We start from the raw sequence: 20,151 nt of genomic DNA, 5'->3' as shown, positions 1-20,151 counted from the left end.
ATTTCATAGTTTAAAAAAAATTATTTAAGGGGTGCGTACTGGCAGCAGAGTCAGGCGCAGGAGAGCAAAATCTGTGTTACAACGGTGCAGTTTAATAATAAATATCACCTTAAACAAAAAATCAATACAATGGGTACAAAACCTGTCGCACACCAGACATTCCGGACAAGGACATGGGGGGGGGGGGGGGGGACAGAGGGGTAAAAACACAACATGTAATGATGGAATTGAAACCAGGTGTGTGGGAAGACAAGACAAAACATGAAAAGTGGATCAATGATGGCTAGAAGACCGGCATCGCCGACCGCCGAAAGCTGCCCGAACAAGGAGAGGAACCAACATCGGTGGAAGTCGTGACAGTACCCCCCCCTTGATGCGCGGCTCCAGCAGCGCGCTGACACCGGCCTCGGGGACGACCCAGGGGGCGAGGCGCAGGGCGACTGTACCTCTCCCACTCCACGAGATGCTGAAGGCCCCTCGCCCGACGCCTCTCCTCCGGACCGTACCCCTCCCATTCCACGAGATACTGAACGCCAGGGCCCCCTCGATGTCTAGTGGGGGCGGATGAACTTCCCGCACCTCAGACTCCTGGAGCGGGCCAGCAACCACTGGCCTGAGGAGAGACACATGGAACCAGGGGTTAATACGGTAATCGGGGGGAAGCTGTAACCTATAACAAACCTCGTTCACTCTCCTCAGGACTTTTAATGACCCCACAAACCGCAGACCCAGCTTCCGGCAGGGCAGGCAGAAGGGTGGGTTTCGGGCCAAGAGCCAGACCCGGTAGTACCGGCACCCCGTAGTGCCAGAAGACGTGCGTAAACAAGGCCTCCGCAATCTGTACGGCTGTAGGGAGACCGGGCAGAGGGAGGAGACGACAGGACTTAGAGAACCGATCCACAATGACCAAGATCGCGGTGTTACCCTGTGAGGGGGGAGATCGGTAAGAAAATCCACCGACAGCTCCCTGGGCAGGTGCCTAGGAGCCTTGCACTGAGCGCACACCGAGCAGGAGGAAACATAAACCCTCACATCCTTAACCAAGGTAGGTCTCCAGTACGTCCCGCTCAAACAGTGCACTGTCCGACCGATCCCAGGATGACCAGAGGAGGGTGACATGTGGGCCCAATAGATCAACCGGTCACGAACAGCAGACGGGACATTGGACAGGAGCGGGCTCTGCACGTAATGCCTGCTCAATGTCCACGTCCAGCTCCCACACTACCGGCACCACCAGGCAGGAGACGGGGAGGTCTGTAGGAAAGGGTGAACACAAAACGGGTGAAAAACATGGCCCACCTTGCCTGGCGAGGGTTCAGTCTCCTCGATGCCCGGATGTACTCCAGATGGCAGTGGTCAGTCCAGATGAGAAAAGGGTGTTTAGCCCCCTTAAGCCAATGTCTCCACGTCTTCAAGGCCTTGACGACAGCCAACAGTTCCCAGTCCCCCACGTCATAGTTTCGCTCCGCCGGGCTGAGCTTCTTCGAGAAGAAGGCACAGGGGCGGGCTTCGGTGGCGTACCCGAGCGCCTCGGATGCATCCACCTCCACTATGAACGCCAAAGAGGGATCCGGACGGGCCAGCATGAGAGCCGAGGTAAACAGAGCCCTCAGGTGACTCAAAGCCCTGTCCGCCTCAGCTGACCACTGCAAGCACACCGGGCCCCCCTTCAGCAGTGAGGTAATGGGAGCTGCTACCTGACCAAAACCCCGGATAAACCTCCGGTAGTAGTTGGCAAACCCTAAGAACCGCTGCACCTCGTTTACCTTGGTGGGAGTCGGCCAATTACGCACGGCTGAGATGCGGTCACTCTCCATCTCCACCCCTGAGGTGGAAATGTGGTACCATAGGAAGGAGACAGTCTGCTGGAAGAACAGGCATTTCTCAGCCTTGACGTACAGGTCATGCTCCAACAGGCGACCAAGCACGCTGCGCACCAGGGACACATGCTCGGCGCGAGTAGCGGAGTATATCAGAATGTCATCAATATACACCACTACACCCTGCCCGTGCAGGTCCCTGAAAATCTTGTCTACAAAGGCTTGGAAGACTGATGGCGCATTCATCAACCCGTACAGTATGACAAGGTACTCATAGTGCCCTGAGGTGGTACTGAAAGCCGTCTTCCACTCGTCTCCCTCCCGGATACACACCAGGTCGTAAGCGCTCCTGAGAACTAGTTTGGTGAAGAAGCGTGCCCCGTGCATTGACTCAATCGCTGTGGATATGAGCGGTAGCAGGTTTCTGTACCTCACAGTGATCTGGTTCAGACCTCGATAGTTAATACACGGGTGCAGACCTCCCTCCTTCACAAAAAATAAACTTGAGGCGGGTGAAGTGGAGGACAAAATGTACCCCTGACGCAGGGATTCGGAGACATCTATCATAATTGAGTCGCCTTCTTTCCGGAGAAGGCGAGTGCCAAATCGGCATATTCAGGGGGAATGCGCACGGTGGAGACCTGGTCTGGACTTTCCACCGTAGTAGCACCAACGGAAATCCCTAAACAGAGAGTCAATAAGGAAGAGACTAATTCTCTCCTTGTGACCTCCCTGCATCACCATGCCCAGAGGAGCGATGACCTCCCTAATCAACCCTGACCCTAATGGTCAACTATCTAAGGCGTGACCGGGGAAAGGCACAGCCACGGGAACAATGGAGATCCCTAACCTATGGGCAAACGATCTATGAAATTCCCAGCCACACCTGAATCGACGAGCGCTTTATGCTGGGAATGCGGGGAAAACTCAGGAAAAGTGACATACAAAAACATATGTGCAACAGAGGGCTCTGGGTGAGAATGGTGCCGGCTCACCTGGGGTGACGCCAGAGCCTGCTGCCTCGATCCCCAGAGGAACCAACTCGGCACAGACCTCAGGTCCACCAGCTGGTCGAATGTGAGGGTGGTGTCTCTGCAGCCCAAATCCCGACGGACGTCCTCGCGCAGACTGCAGCGATAATGGTCAATCAGGGCCCTGTCTCTCCATCCCGCGCCGGCAGCCAGGGTCCGAAACTCCAGGGCGAACTCCTGGGCTCTCCTCGTCTCCTGTCTCAGATGGAAGAGTCGTTCACCTGCCCCTCAACCCTCGGGCAGGTGGTCGAAGACTGCCCGGGAATGGCGGGTGAACTCCTCAAAATGGTCCAACGCCAGATCTCCCTCTCTCCACACGGCGTTGACCCACTCCCGCTCTCCCGGTGAGGCACGAGACGAGGGCAGACACCCTCTCATGGCCCGAAGGAGCCAGGTATAAGTCCAGCTGCAACAGGAACACCTGGCAGTTCGCAGCCATCCCATTGTATTCCTGGGGAAGGGAGAGACGAATCCCACTGGGTCCAGGAGAAGGAGGGGTGCATAGTGGAGACCCCGGTTGTGCTGGTGGAGGTGCTGGTAGAACTCCCTGTCTCTCCCAGCGGTCCATTGTCTGGACAACGCGGTCCACCGCGGTGCCAAGATGGTGGAGCATTGCTGCATGCTCCCGGACGCGCTCCTCCACCTCTATACCCGGGGTACCTGCTCCTGCTGACTCCATAAGTTTGGTCCGAAATTCTGTAAGGGTGTGTACTGGCGGCAGAGAAGTCAGGCGCAGGAGAGCAAAAACTGATTTACAACGGCGCAGGTTAATAATACAAATCACTGTAAACAAAACAATCAATACCATGGGCACAAAACTCGTCACACACCAGACATAACGTGCACAAGCACTTACAATAAACAATTCCGGACAAGGACATGGGGGGAACAGAGAGTTAAATACACAACATGTAATGATGGAATTGAAACCAGGTGTGTGGGAAGACAAGACAAAACAAATGGAAAATTAAAAGTGGATTAATGATGGCTTGAAGACCGGCGACGCCAACCACCGAACGTTGCCCAAACAAGGAGAGGAAACAACTTCGGCAGAAGTCGTGACACATAGTTTTGATGTCTTCACTATTATTCTGCAATGTAGAAAAATGTAAATAAAGAAAAATCCTTGAATGAGTAGGTGTGTCCAACCTTTTGACGGGTACTCTATATGATAAAGAAAACAAGAGAAATAACAAATAAAGATAGGAAGCTATGTACACTGCCAATACCAAATTGACAATGTGCAGGGATACTGAAGTGTTTGCGGTAGAAAATCACACTTTGTTAGGGTGTGTGTGTGTGTGTGTGTGTGTGTGTGTGTGTGTGTGTGTGTGTGTGTGTGTGTGTGTGCATGTATACTGTGTTTGTGTGTTTGTTCACACAAATTCACACTGAAACGTCCAGCTTTATTACTTAATAACTGATCATTTGATTATGGACTTTTTACATTTTGCATCGACCCCCTGCAGCTTTTAATTGCATTTGTCACAATGAGTAGGAATCCTTCAGCTGTCAGAGGATCAGAGCAATGTTCCCATAGCCCATATTTCATAAAGGACTGTTCATGAGTGACTTATGAGGGCTATGCTCAGGCGGGTCCCTTGTGCCCCACAAACAAATGGGAGCTGAGTTCCCCTCTACCATCCAGCTGGTGCCTTCTTCTTTTTCCTTCATTATTCTGGGGTGAGTCACTGGAAGAGAGACACATGACAGAAAGGGAAAGGAAGGGTCTTGAAAGACAGCAGACAGTGACAGTGTGGGAGGAGAGAGAGAGAGAGAGAGAGAGAGAGAGAGAGAGGAGGGGGAAATGGGTGGTTGACAAGGCATCTCATCTCTGTAGTGTTCTGCTCTGTGGATAGTCTTTGTGCTGCTATCTGCCTTGTCTAGTCAGCCTAGTGGTATGTAGGATTCATGCACCGGGATTTACCTCGGCTGCTGCTGCAAAAACAAAGAAACGGATGACACAAGATTCACATTAGCATGAAAAAACAAACAGATACACACAAACTCACTGTTGTACACATGCACATACACAAGTGTTCATGCATACATGCAGATAAACACTTCTCTTGTCTCTCTTCTTTTTGTCAGAAACAACACACACACACACACACACACAGACACACACACACTCTGATATGTATGCAGATACAGTACATTTTAAACTTCACAAAATGATTTTCTTGGAGTAGGGGTCTGTTTGTGTAGTAGCTCTGTACTTGGTCAGTAGGCCCATGTTTTTCTGTGTACTGCAAAGGTCAAGAAGCTTGGCTGTTGGCTTGGCTGTTGATGTTAAAAAATAATGTTTTGGAAACAAATCATGCATGCTCTTGTAAACAGTTCCACAGGCCATGAGTCACCCCTCCTCCTCTTCTCCTCTGCCCTTCCCTCCTTTTTCTCCTTGACTCCTTTCTCCATCCTCATCCACTTTGTCTCTCTCTCTCACTCTCTCACTCGCGCGCGCGCGCTACTGCCGGTGGTCTTTTGCTGCTAGAGAAACGGTGAGCAGGGAGATAAGGAGAGAGAAAGAGAGCACACGCTTGAAGCAGGGGGAGGTGAAGAAAGTAAAGGAGAAAAAACAGGCTGAGAAAGCGAAGAAAAGGAGAGAGAAAGAAAGGAAACGGAGCAGCGGACCAACCAGCCTCGGTGTGTCCTCCAGGTGGTGTGGGTGTGAGTGAAACATTGGGCAGACGCCCGGGCAGAGTGGCAGCCACAGTGTCCCTGAGGGGCCTGGTCGGGGAGGACAAGGACAGCGAGGCAGGAGGACGACACACAGGAAAAGTATATGGACTCAGACAGAGCGATAGAGAGTGAGAGCTGAGCTAGTGAAATATCAGAAGCCCTCCCCTGAGAGTGGCCCTGTTCAGATAGCTGATAGCTGATAGCTGAGAGGCTGGGGGTTACAGCTGCACTGCCGCCCTTCAGTGACAGAATAAACAAAAACAAACCTACACAGGAAGAAACAAGCTGCTGAGAAACAGGGAACAAAGTGGTGTGGAGGTGAACAAAGGACGTGAGCAAATGCAGCAGTACTCCAGGGCTTCAGGATCAAAGCTCGAAGACTTCAACTGAACGTGGACTCTGAGGATTGGGACCAGGAATAAAACTATAGGATTAGGGTCTGTTATCAAGGGCTTTCTGACTGGCAGGATTTTGTGCTGGTGTGTGCAGGAGAACTCTCTTTGTCTGGGATGTGAGCTCTGCTACTGAACCGTGGAACAAGGCGGGGGGCCAGGGGGGAGCGTAGGAGGGAGAGTGACTGACAGACCGATTGGGAGGTTGAAGTGTTGGCAGTAGCAGACAAAGTTTGATAGACAGAGAAGAGGGAGAGAGAGAGAGAGAGAGAGAGAGAGAGAGAAGAAGAAGAGGGAGGGAGAGAGAGAAGAAGAAGAGGGAGAGAGGGATGGTGGTTTCTTCCGTCAGTCCTCTCCGTCGTGCCCAGAGCTTCCAGAGATGAGTCAGAGGAAGCTGACACGACAGATGAATCTGTGGGAGACCCCCGAGGGGTTGACCACGCCCAGCCTGACCCCCACCTCTCCCTACGTCACCTCCGCTAACTCACCTGTGTCCCCTGATCACGACCACACTCGGGGACACGGGAATTCCGTGTTTTTCCGCCGTATGAAGCTCAACCGCAGTATAGAGCGCAGGCTGTCGTCTCAGTCTCACCTTCCTCTCAGGTATTCATGGTGTTCAATTAGCCATGCACAGTTAATAGGCCCTGTGGTGTGTGTGTGTGTGTGTGTGTGTGTGTGTGTGTGTGTGCTTACGCGTGTGTGTGTGGCTTCACAATATCTCCCTCCATGATGTGCTTCTAATTTTTGATGAAGCTGTAGAGACATTCATGATTCAAAAAAGAGAAATCAACCAAGTATGTTTCTGTGTACACTTTGACTAAACTCTCACTAAGCTTCTGTTTGACTGGTTCTCTTTGAGATTATTCCTAATCTTGTGTTTGGGGTCATGTGGTTGTCTGTAACGCTAGATTGGTATGGTGCTCTTGTGTATATATGTAGATCAGCTTTAATATTGCAGATGAATTGTAGCTTCCATCAAAGTAAATGTCTGCATCATCTCCAATCCCCCATATATATTTTTCTAAATATCTCAATATCAATTCATTCATGGGTAACAATAAGTACCTTGGTGAGATTGTTTTAAGTTAAAATGGTCAAAAACATACAAAAATAGCTACTTAGCAAAGAGCAATTTCGCAAGAATGTTGCTAGGACTGTCTGCCTGGGAGTGGTCTGAGTGGGGAGGGGAATACTAGGTGTTATTGGCAGAGAGGTTCGGAACTCTCTTTCTTATTGGTCTGTTACCTAATTTACCGTCTGGTGATGTCACCAGGCAGGCCAAAACTTCTTCCCACCTATGGTTGCAAAATTCCGGGAACATTCAATACATTCACTGGTTTTCCCAAAATCGAGGTTGGAGGTTTCACGGAATCAGGAGAAAACAAGCAGGAGATCCAGACTCCTCATACAGGCAATTTCAGGCTGTCTTTTTAAACAACTCTTACACTAAAAGGGCATTATCATCATTTTTTTTACAAATTCACAGATTTATTCCAACCTCTTAGTGTGTAAATATATATAAAACACAGGGAAATGCCTTGAATGAAGCATTGATCCAGACAACTTTCCTGTCTCTCTCACTTTGTCTTTCAGTTTTGACTCAGAGAATGGTCCTTCGCCCGGCCGCAGCCCCATGGATTCGCAGGCGAGTCCTGTGCTGGGGCTGCACCCCTCCTTTACCACAGAGGGGTGCAGGAGTCGCGGGGAGCGCAGGGAGTCCTTCCTGTACCGATCAGACTCCGACTATGACATGTCCCCCAAGAACATGTCACGCAACTCCTCCATCAACAGTGAGGGGTGAGTATCAAACCTGAGCGGGGGTTTGAACTTAGAAGACTATTCCATTGGTTTCATTGCACCAGGCAAACTCAATCAAGCCCAGCTAATGTATAGTGCTAATTGAACCCTGGTTTGGTGAGTATGTACCCCCTTACAACCTCCACTTCCTGTGTTCATCACATGCCATCAAAACCACCTTGGCTAATCCACATGGTTAAAACCCCTCTGAGTGAGAGTAGGCTCACTGACATTCCAGATTGCTGCAACACCATACATTAGTCACTATACAATCACAATCAGCCGACTTGGCATTTATGATTATTATGATTATGGCAGTATTATGCTAATGTTCATACTGAAATATTTTTTGCTTCACTGCGGTGTAATTTATCTTGGTCTGCTTCCATTTCAGAAAGATGCTTTTTGGTCAGAACCAAAAATATTTGGTTTAGATTCAGATAGGGCTATGGATACCATTGGTTCACATACATATCCCGTATGTGTTAAGGTAAACTGTCATAGAGGTTACACTTCAGCGATAGCTCTCCATCTATCCTGCTGACTTTACTGTCATCTCCTTCCTTTGTTCATTTTCTATCTCTCTTTCTACAGGCACGCAGAAGATCTCATCGTCACCCCTTTTGCTCAGGTAAGCACCAGCTCTGCAGTTTGTTGATGAAGTGGCGTACACCTCACCCTTCCTGCCTAAAGATAGAACAATGCCGTAAAGAACTTGAAAGGCGCTAAACTGAGTATGTAGTGAATTTGTCTCGCTCTGCTCTCTGACCCTCTCCCCGCCGCCCCCACCACCCACCGTCCGTCCATCCCCCAGGTGTTGGCCAGTCTACGAACTGTAAGAAGCAACTTCACCATCCTCGCCAATGTCACGACACCCACTAACAAGTCAGTAACATTCCGTCAGCCACGTCACCCTTTCAACCCCTCTCAATGTGGTCACATCTCTCTTCTCTATCGAAGCATGAATGATATCTTCCCACTGGAACTGTGCAGTCCTTATTCTCACTGGAATATGAAGAGTTTATTTCCAAAACACTATATCAACCAATTTTTCACTTGTGTTATTTTCACCAGGAATGATTCATTGTGGGTACCTTCATGTGTGTGTAAAATATTACTGTTCTCAAGATGTTTTCTGGAATAGATTTTAGATGTGTATGAAAATGTGTTGTTTTTTTTGCAAAACGCTATATATCCATTGTTTTGCTGGAATGGAATCTTCGTGACCTGTATATTTGACTGTGATATGTGGTTGTCTCACCTAGCTACTGTATCGTAAGATGAATGCCTTACTATATAAGTCGCTGTGTATAAGAGCACCTGCCAAATGACTCAAATGTCAAATGTAAGTGTTTTATATACAGATTTCATAATACTGTATTGAATTATTATAATAGTTATTTTTTGTTGTATTGATGTCAGAAATGTATCATTAGTACATTTCTTTATAAAATCGGGTAGTTATTTGTAACATTTGACTGTGTAAAACCTAACAGGACTCCCTTATTTCTCTGAGAATGAGGTGGATTTACAGCATTTTGCAAAGAAAATACATGATTATTTGTCTCTCTGAAATGAAACGACCAAGTGATCGATTTAAAGAAATACATGTCTGTCATTGAACAACAAAAATGCCATGATTGGATAGTGAAAAAACACCAATCTGTTCATTATTTCGTTAAACAATAACAGTGAATTTACCAACATTTCTGAAAATGGATATTTACTGTTTTTGAATTAAACTCTTCATATGTAGTTTTAGTAAATATCACATTTCTTCCTTCTATTTTGTCAGAACTGTGTCATATCAGCAGGGTATAATGTGGCAATACTCTCATCACGTTGTGTCTTTATCGTGTTCTGCTGAGATCAACATGTCCCCAGTGGAAGTCCCTGACAGACTGACAGACAGTCTGACTGCCTGACTACCTGACTGACTGGTTATTCACAAGGATAGAAGTGGTCAATAATGCTAAATATATCCTCTTTTGTAATGCAAGAAACAGGCAGAGCATGAGTTGGCAGGCTTTTTAGCAGTACGTCAATATGAGCAGTAACAATGCACCATGGAATTATCTACAGCCATAATTAGTGAGCATGATTCTCTCAGCTCCAAACAGAATCCTCCCTCACTAGACTGCAAGTTGAACCTCCATGTAGAGAAAGAGACAGCTGAGAGCTGAGAGAGCCTCACTTAAAGGAGGCATTGTTTTTAATATTGTTGGCTACAACAATATTTCAAAAGACTGCGATGCAGATCTATGCAAATAGTTTATGATTCCTCACAAATGTTATTGTCCATAATACAGATGAGGTTAAATATGTTTTCTTATCTATTTCCAGTGTTATGTTGTTACGCGACACAATTCATGCCCAATACAACCGTAATGTTCTTAGAGTCCACTAGAGAGCACGCTTTATAATTTCCGATGATGATGTAATGATCTATTTGTCCACAGGAGGTCACCAGTGACAAGCCAACCCACTGTTCCCCAGGCAACACTCTCGGGTAGGTTTCCTGCTAAAATGAACTTTAGTCTACAGATTGGGAACACTCACCCACACAACTCACAGTGTTTTGGTAGTGTGCACTCAAGCTTCCAAAAACTCATAGAGAAATGCACCGATATTAATAGGAGAATTTGCAGCACCATAGCCTGTGGCTTTCTCAATAATGGATACCGATAGACTGCATTTAATTCTGCAGATGATTTGAATAATAAGTGTCAATCTGGAGTCTCAACTGAACAATTCTAAGAAATTACAAATGTAGCAATTTGGCTGATACAGTTCAAGAGAACACACAGATGTAGAGAATATGACCCGTTACACAGACCATTATATTATGATACATTATCTTATATCAATGCTGAGATCATACCGGTTATAATAATACATACAGCACATTAATACAACCCTCTTCTCTCCTATGTATGTGTGTAGATGAGACGTACCAGCAGATGGCAAGGGAGACTCTGGCTGAGTTAGACTGGTGTCTGGACCAGCTGGAGACCATCCAGACCCACCGCAGCGTCGGTGACATGGCCTCCAACAAGGTACTACCACTTCTACCACTACCACTACCCAACAACATCACTACCACTAGACCGCACCATCACTACCACTACTCTACACTACCAACACCACTACCACGACCCTACACAGCTACTACCACTAGCCTACATAAGCACTACCACTACCACTACTACAACCACTACCACTACCAGTACCCTACACAGCTACTGCCACTACCCTACACAGCTACTACCACTACTCTACACTACCACTACCATCACAGCTACAACCACTACCACTACCAATACCCTACACAGCTACTACCAGTACCCTACACAGCTACTACCACTACCACTACCACTACCAGTACCCTACACAGCTACTACCACTACCCTACACAAGCACTACCACCACCACTACTACTACCACTGCCCTACACAACCACTACCACTATCCTACACCACCACCACTACCACCACTACTACTACCATTACCTTACACAACCACTACCACTACCCTACACCACCACAACCACCACCACCACTACCACTAACAGCACCCTACATAGCTACTACCTCTACCCTACACCACCACAACCTTACACTACCACTACCACTACCCTACACCACCACAACCTTACACTACCACTACCCTACACTACCACTACCTCTACCCTACACCACCACCACCACTACCACTACCCTACACAACCACTAGCCCACACTACCACAACCTTACACTACCACTACCACTACCCAACACCACCACTACCTCTACCACCAACACTACCCTACACCACCACTACCACTACCCTAAACCACCACTACCCTACACCACCACTACCACTACCCTAAACCACCACTACCCTACACCACCACTACCACTACCCTACACCACCACTACCCTACACCACCACTACCACTACCCTACACCATCACTACCCTACACCACCACTACCACTACCACCTCTACCACTACCCTACACTACCACTACCCCTACCCTACACTACCACTACCCTACACTACCACTACCCTACACTACCACCACCACTACCACTACACTACACTACCACTACCTTTACCACCACCACTACCCTACACCACCACTACCCAACACCACCACTACCACTACTACTACCACTACCCTACACAACCACTACCCTACACCACCACTAACACTACCACTACCACTACCACCACCACCACTTCTACCACTTCCTTTACCCTACACCATCACTACCACTATCCCATACCACCACTACCACTACCCTACACTACCACTCCCACTACCACTACCAGTACCCTACACAGCTACTACCACTACCCTACACAATAACTACCACCACCACTACTACTACCACTACCACTACCCTACACAACCACTACCACTACCCTATACCACCACCACTACCACCACTACTACTACCACTACCTTGCACAACCACTACCACTACCCTACACCACCACCACCACCACTACCACTACCAGCACCCTACACAGTTACTACCACTACCCTACACAACCACTACCACCACCACTACTACTACCACTACCTTACACCACTACTACCACTAACCTACACCACCACTACCACCACCACCACTACTACTACAACTACCCTACACAACCACTACCACCACCACTACCCTACACCACCATTACCACCACCACTACTACTACCACTACCACTACACCGTACCACCACTACCACTAACCTACACTACCACTACCAGTACCCTATACAGATACTACCACTAACATACACAACCACTACCACCACCACTACCACTACCCTACACCACCACAACCTTACACTACCACTACCACTACCACTACCACTACCCTACACCACCACAACCTTACACTACCACTACCCTACACTACCACTACCTCTACCCTACACCACCACCATCACTACCACTACCCTACACTACCACTAGCCCACACGACCACACACCTTACACTACCACTACCACTACCCAACACCACCACTACCTCTACCACCAACACTACCCTACACCACCACTACCACTACCCTAAACCACCACTACCCTACACCACCACTACCACTACCCTACACCACCACTACCCTACACCACCACTACCACTACCCTACCCTACACCACCACTACCCATCACTACCACTACCACTACCCTATACCACCACTACCACTACCCTACACCAGCACTACTACTACCCTATACTCCACTACCTCTACCACTACCACTACCCTACACCACCACTACCATCACCACTACCACTACCCTACACTACCACTACCTCTACCACTACCACTACCCTACACCACCACAACCTTACACTACCACTACCCTACACTACCACTACCTCTACCCTACACCACCACCACCACTACCACTACCCTACACAACCACTAGCCCACACTACCACAACCTTACACTACCACTACCACTACCCAACACCACCACTACCTCTACCACCAACACTACCCTACACCACCACTACCACTACCCTAAACCACCACTACCCTACACTACCACTACCCTAAACCACCACTACCCTACACCACCACTACCACTACCCTACACCACCACTACCCTACACCACCACTACCACTACCCTACACCATCACTACCCTACACCACCACTACCACTACCACCTCTACCACTACCCTACACTACCACTACCCCTACCCTACACTACCACTACCCTACACTACCACTACCCTACACTACCACCACCACTACCACTACACTACACTACCACTACCTTTACCACCACCACTACCCTACACCACCACTACCCAACACCACCACTACCACTACTACTACCACTACCCTACACAACCACTACCCTACACCACCACTAACACTACCACTACCACTACCACCACCACCACTTCTACCACTTCCTTTACCCTACACCATCACTACCACTATCCCATACCACCACTACCACTACCCTACACTACCACTCCCACTACCACTACCAGTACCCTACACAGCTACTACCACTACCCTACACAATAACTACCACCACCACTACTACTACCACTACCACTACCCTACACAACCACTACCACTACCCTATACCACCACCACTACCACCACTACTACTACCACTACCTTGCACAACCACTACCACTACCCTACACCACCACCACCACCACTACCACTACCAGCACCCTACACAGTTACTACCACTACCCTACACAACCACTACCACCACCACTACTACTACCACTACCTTACACCACTACTACCACTAACCTACACCACCACTACCACCACCACCACTACTACTACAACTACCCTACACAACCACTACCACCACCACTACCCTACACCACCATTACCACCACCACTACTACTACCACTACCACTACACCGTACCACCACTACCACTACCCTACACTACCACTACCAGTACCCTATACAGATACTACCACTAACATACACAACCACTACCACCACCACTACCACTACCCTACACCACCACAACCTTACACTACCACTACCACTACCACTACCACTACCCTACACCACCACAACCTTACACTACCACTACCCTACACTACCACTACCTCTAACCTACACCACCACCATCACTACCACTACCCTACACAACCACTAGCCCACACGACCACACACCTTACACTACCACTACCACTACCCAACACCACCACTACCTCTACCACCAACACTACCCTACACCACCACTACCACTACCCTAAACCACCACTACCCTACACCACCACTACCACTACCCTACACCACCACTACCCTACACCACCACTACCACTACCCTACCCTACACCACCACTACCCATCACTACCACTACCACTACCCTATACCACCACTACCACTACCCTACACCAGCACTACTACTACCCTATACTCCACTACCTCTACCACTACCACTACCCTACACCACCACTACCATCACCACTACCACTACCCTACACTACCACTACCTCTACCACTACCACTACCCTACACAACCACTACCTCTACCTCTACCACTACCCTACACTACCACTACCACTACCACCACCACTACCCCTAGCACACACCACCACTACCACTACCCTACACTACCACTACCACTACCACTACCTCTACCACTACCACTACCACTACCCTACACTACCACTACCACTACCTCTACCACTACCACTACCCTACACTACCACTTCCACTACCACGAGCACACACCACCACTACCACTACCACTACCCTACACTACCACCACCACTACCACTACCTTACACAACCACTACCACTACCCTACACTACCACTACCTCTACCACTACCACTACCCTACACCACCACTACCATCACCACTACCACTACCCTACACCACCACTAAAACTACACTACCACTACCACCTCTACCACTACCCTACACTACCACTACCACTACCACTACCCTACACTACCACTACCCTACACTACCACCACCACTACCACTACACTACACTACCACTACCTTTACCACCACCACTACCCTACACCACCACTACCCAACACCACCACTACCACTACTACTACCACTACCCTACACAACCACTACCCTACACCACCACTAACACTACCACTACCACTACCACCACCACCACTTCTACCACTTCCTTTACCCTACACCATCACTACCACTATCCCATACCACCACTACCACTACCCTACACTACCACTCCCACTACCACTACCAGTACCCTACACAGCTACTACCACTACCCTACACAATAACTACCACCACCACTACTACTACCACTACCACTACCCTACACAACCACTACCACTACCCTATACCACCACCACTACCACCACTACTACTACCACTACCTTGCACAACCACTACCACTACCCTACACCACCACCACCACTACCACTACCAGCACCCTACACAGTTACTACCACTACCCTACACAACCACTACCACCACCACTACTACTACCACTACCTTACACCACTACTACCACTAACCTACACCACCACTACCACCACCACCACTACTACTACAACTACCCTACACAACCACTACCACCACCACTACCCTACACCACTATTACCACCACCACTACTACTACCACTACCACTACACCGTACCACCACTACCACTACCCTACACTACCACTACCAGTACCCTATACAGATACTACCACTACCATACACAACCACTACCACCACCACTACCACTACCCTACACCACCACAACCTTACACTACCACTACCACTACCACTACCCTACACCACCACAACCTTACACTACCACTACCCTACACTACCACTACCTCTACCCTACACCACCACCATCACTACCACTACCCTACACAACCACTAGCCCACACGACCACACACCTTACACTACCACTACCACTACCCAACACCACCACTACCTCTACCACCAACACTACCCTACACCACCACTACCACTACCCTAAACCACCACTACCCTACACCACCACTACCACTACCCTACACCACCACTACCCTACACCACCACTACCACTACCCTACCCTACACCACCACTACCCATCACTACCACTACCACTACCCTATACCACCACTACCACTACCCTACACCAGCACTACTACTACCCTATACTCCACTACCTCTACCACTACCACTACCCTACACCACCACTACCATCACCACTACCACTATCCTACACTACCACTACCTCTACCACTACCACTACCCTACACCACCACTACCTCTACCTCTACCACTACCCTACACTACCACTACCACTACCACCACCACTACCACTAGCACACACCACCACTACCACTACCCTACACTACCACTACCACTACCACTACCTCTACCACTACCACTACCACTACCCTACACTACCACTACCACTACCACTACCTCTACCACTACCACTACCCTACACTACCACTTCCACTACCACGAGCACACCACCACTACCACTACCACTACCCTACACTACCACCACCACTACCACTACCACTACCCTACACAACCACTACCACTACCCTACACTACTCTACCACCAACACTACCACTAGCACACACCACCACTACCCTACACTACCACTTCCACTACCACTACCCTACACCAGCACTACCACTACCCTATACTCCACTACCTCTACCACTACCACTACCCTACACCACCACTACCATCACCACTACCACTACCCTACACCACCACTACCACTACACTACCACTACCTCTACCACTACCACCTCTACCACTACCACAACCCTACACTACCACTACCCTACACTACCACCACCACTACCACTACACTAAACTACCACTACCTTTACCACCACCACTACCCAACACCACCACTACCACTACCACTACTACTACCACTACCCTACACAACCACTACCACTACCCTACATTACCACTACCTCTACCACTACCACTACCCTACACCACCACTAACTCTACCACTACCACTACCCTACACTACCACTTCCACTACCACTACCACTGCCTCTACCACTACCACTACCCTACACTACCACTTCCACTACCACTACCTCTACCACTACCACTACCCTACACCACCACTACCATTACCCTATACCACCACTACCACTACCCTACACCAGCACTACCACTACCCTATACTCCACTACCTCTACCACTACCACTACCCTACACCACCACTACCATCACCACTACCACTACCCTACACTACCACTACCTCTACCACTACCACCTCTACCACTACCACTACCCTACACTACCACTACCACTACCCTACACTACCTCTACCACTACCACTACCACTACCCTACACTACCACTACCCTACACTACCACCACCACCACTACCACTACACTACACTAGCACTACCTTTACCACCACCACTACCCAACACCACCACTACCACTACAACTACTACTACCACTACCCTACACAACCACTACTCTACACCACCACTACCACCACTAACACTACCACTACCACTACCACCACCACCACTTCTACCACTTCCATTACCCTACACCATCACTACCACTATCCCATACCACCACTACCACTACCCTACACTACCACTCCCACTACCACTACCAGTACCCTACACAGCCACCACTACCACCACTACTACTACCACTACCTTACACAACCACTACCACTACCCTACACCACCACTACCACCACCACCACTACCACTACCAGCACCCTACACAGTTACTACCACTACCCTACACAACCACTACCACCACCACTACTACTACCACTACCTTACACCACTACTACCACTAACCTACACCACCACTACCACTACCACCACCACCACTACTACTACAACTACCCTACACAACCACTACCACCACCACTACCCTACACCACCATTACCACCACCACTACTACTACCACTACCACTACACCGTACCACCACTACCACTACCCTACACTACCACTACCAGTACCCTATACAGATACTACCACTACCATACACAACCACTACCACCACCACTACCACTACCCTACACCACCACAACCTTACACTACCACTACCACTACCCTACACCACCACAACCTTACACTACCACTACCCTACACTACCACTACCTCTACCGTACACCACCACCACCACTACCACTACCCTACACAACCACTAGCCCACACGACCACTACCCTACACTACCACTACCACTACCACTTCCACTACCACTACCACTACCTCTACCACTACCACTACCACTACCCTACACTACCACTTCCACTACCACTACCACTACCACTACCACTACCACTACCCTACACTACCACTTCCACTACCACTAGCACACACCACCACTACCACTACCCTACACTACCACTTCCACTACCACCACCACTACCACTACCACTACCCTACACTTCCACTACCACTACCACTACCTCTACCACTGCCTCTACCACTACCCTACACTACCTCTACCACTACCACTACCACTAGCCTACACTACCACTACCCTACACTACCACTACCACTTCCCTACACTACCTCTACCACTACCACTACCACTAGCCTACACTACCACTACCCTACACTACCACCACCACCACCACTACCCTACACCACCACCACCCAACACCACCACTACCACTACCACTACTACTACCACTACCCTACACAACCACTACCCTCCACCACCACTACCACCACTAACACTACCACTACCACCACCACCACTTCTACCACTTCCATTACCCTACACCATCACTACCACTATTCCATACCACCACTACCACTACCCTACACTACCACTACCAGTACCCTACACAGCTACTACCACTACCCTACACAAGAACTACCACCACCACTACTACTACCACTACCACTACCCTACATAACCACTACCCTACACCACCACCACTACCACCACTACTACTACCACTACCTTGCACAACCACTACCACTACCCTACACCACCACCACTACCACCACTACTACTACCACTACCTTACACAACCACTACCACTACCCTACACCACCACTACCACCACCACCACTAACACTACCAGCACCCTACACAGCTACTACCACTACCCTACACAACCACTACCACCACCACTACCACTACCTTACACCACCACTACCACTACCCTACACCACCACTACTACTACCACTACCCTACACCACCATTACCACCACCACCACAACTACTACCACTATCCCGTACCACCATGCTGTATGTTTCATTAATGTATGGGAGCCTTGTTCGCATTTAGCGGAACTGAACTATGTGAATGTGGACTGCGGACTGGCCAAGCTAATGTAACAGAGGTGGATCGGTCAGCCACACTCTCGTGATGAGTAACCTTGTCTGACGTGATGACTTGGGTTAGCTCCCCTGGATAATGTCTAGCTTTTAGCTCAGTGGGCTATCACAGTCTTGTGGCTTGCAGGAGCTGTTAGTCCCAGTGATGTTTGGGATTTGTGTATTGTCCTTTTGAGGCCGAAGGGAGTGTATGTGTGCATGTACACAAAATGCCCAAAAGATTTGTCAGATGCTCTATATGTACAAAGGTATGGGTGATATGTGTATACTGTATACTGCAGTTTAGAGACTGTGTTTGTAGCGGATGTGTATTCGTGCACATGAATGCATGAGCTGCAGCAAGATGTTCCGCTTAAAATGTAGGATGGAGAGAGAGAGACGGGGGAGAGAGAGAGAGAGAGAGAGAGAGAGAGAGAGAGAGAGAGAGAGAGCGCAAGAGCGAGAGCGAGAAGGGGAGGGTGAGGGTCTGTGGGTGGGAAGGGAAGGGAAGACACAGGGCACAGGAGAAGAGGGAGGAGGGGTCCTGATGCTGATGTCTCTGCTGTAACCTTGGTTGCTATCGAACAACAGGGTCTGCCCTTCCCTTTTACTCATTGGCTCACCACTCTGACCACAAGGCTTGTGGTCTGGGAAGCGACCAATGAAAAAGAGGCAAGGTTCCTT

General features: G+C 49.1%; 1 protein-coding gene across 1 annotated transcript in view; it reads left to right on the top strand.

Moving 5' to 3' along the window:
• Positions 1-5,296: 5,296 nt before the first annotated feature.
• LOC135554145 (3',5'-cyclic-AMP phosphodiesterase 4C-like) overlaps positions 5,297-20,151 on the top strand; it is a 33,694-nt gene continuing 18,839 nt past the window's right edge. The window contains exons 1-6 of the mRNA XM_064986240.1: positions 5,297-6,531; positions 7,522-7,725; positions 8,320-8,356; positions 8,540-8,610; positions 10,185-10,234; positions 10,669-10,781. Of these exons, the coding sequence (XP_064842312.1) occupies positions 6,305-6,531; positions 7,522-7,725; positions 8,320-8,356; positions 8,540-8,610; positions 10,185-10,234; positions 10,669-10,781 (702 nt within the window). The 5' untranslated portion in view covers positions 5,297-6,304. The remainder of the gene's footprint in view (positions 6,532-7,521; positions 7,726-8,319; positions 8,357-8,539; positions 8,611-10,184; positions 10,235-10,668; positions 10,782-20,151) is intronic.

Source organism: Oncorhynchus masou, chromosome 14 (assembly GCF_036934945.1).
Source record: "Oncorhynchus masou masou isolate Uvic2021 chromosome 14, UVic_Omas_1.1, whole genome shotgun sequence".
Lineage (NCBI taxonomy): Eukaryota > Metazoa > Chordata > Actinopteri > Salmoniformes > Salmonidae > Oncorhynchus > Oncorhynchus masou.
Note: the sequence above shows the minus strand (reverse complement) of the source record. Positions and strands in the feature narration are given on the sequence as shown.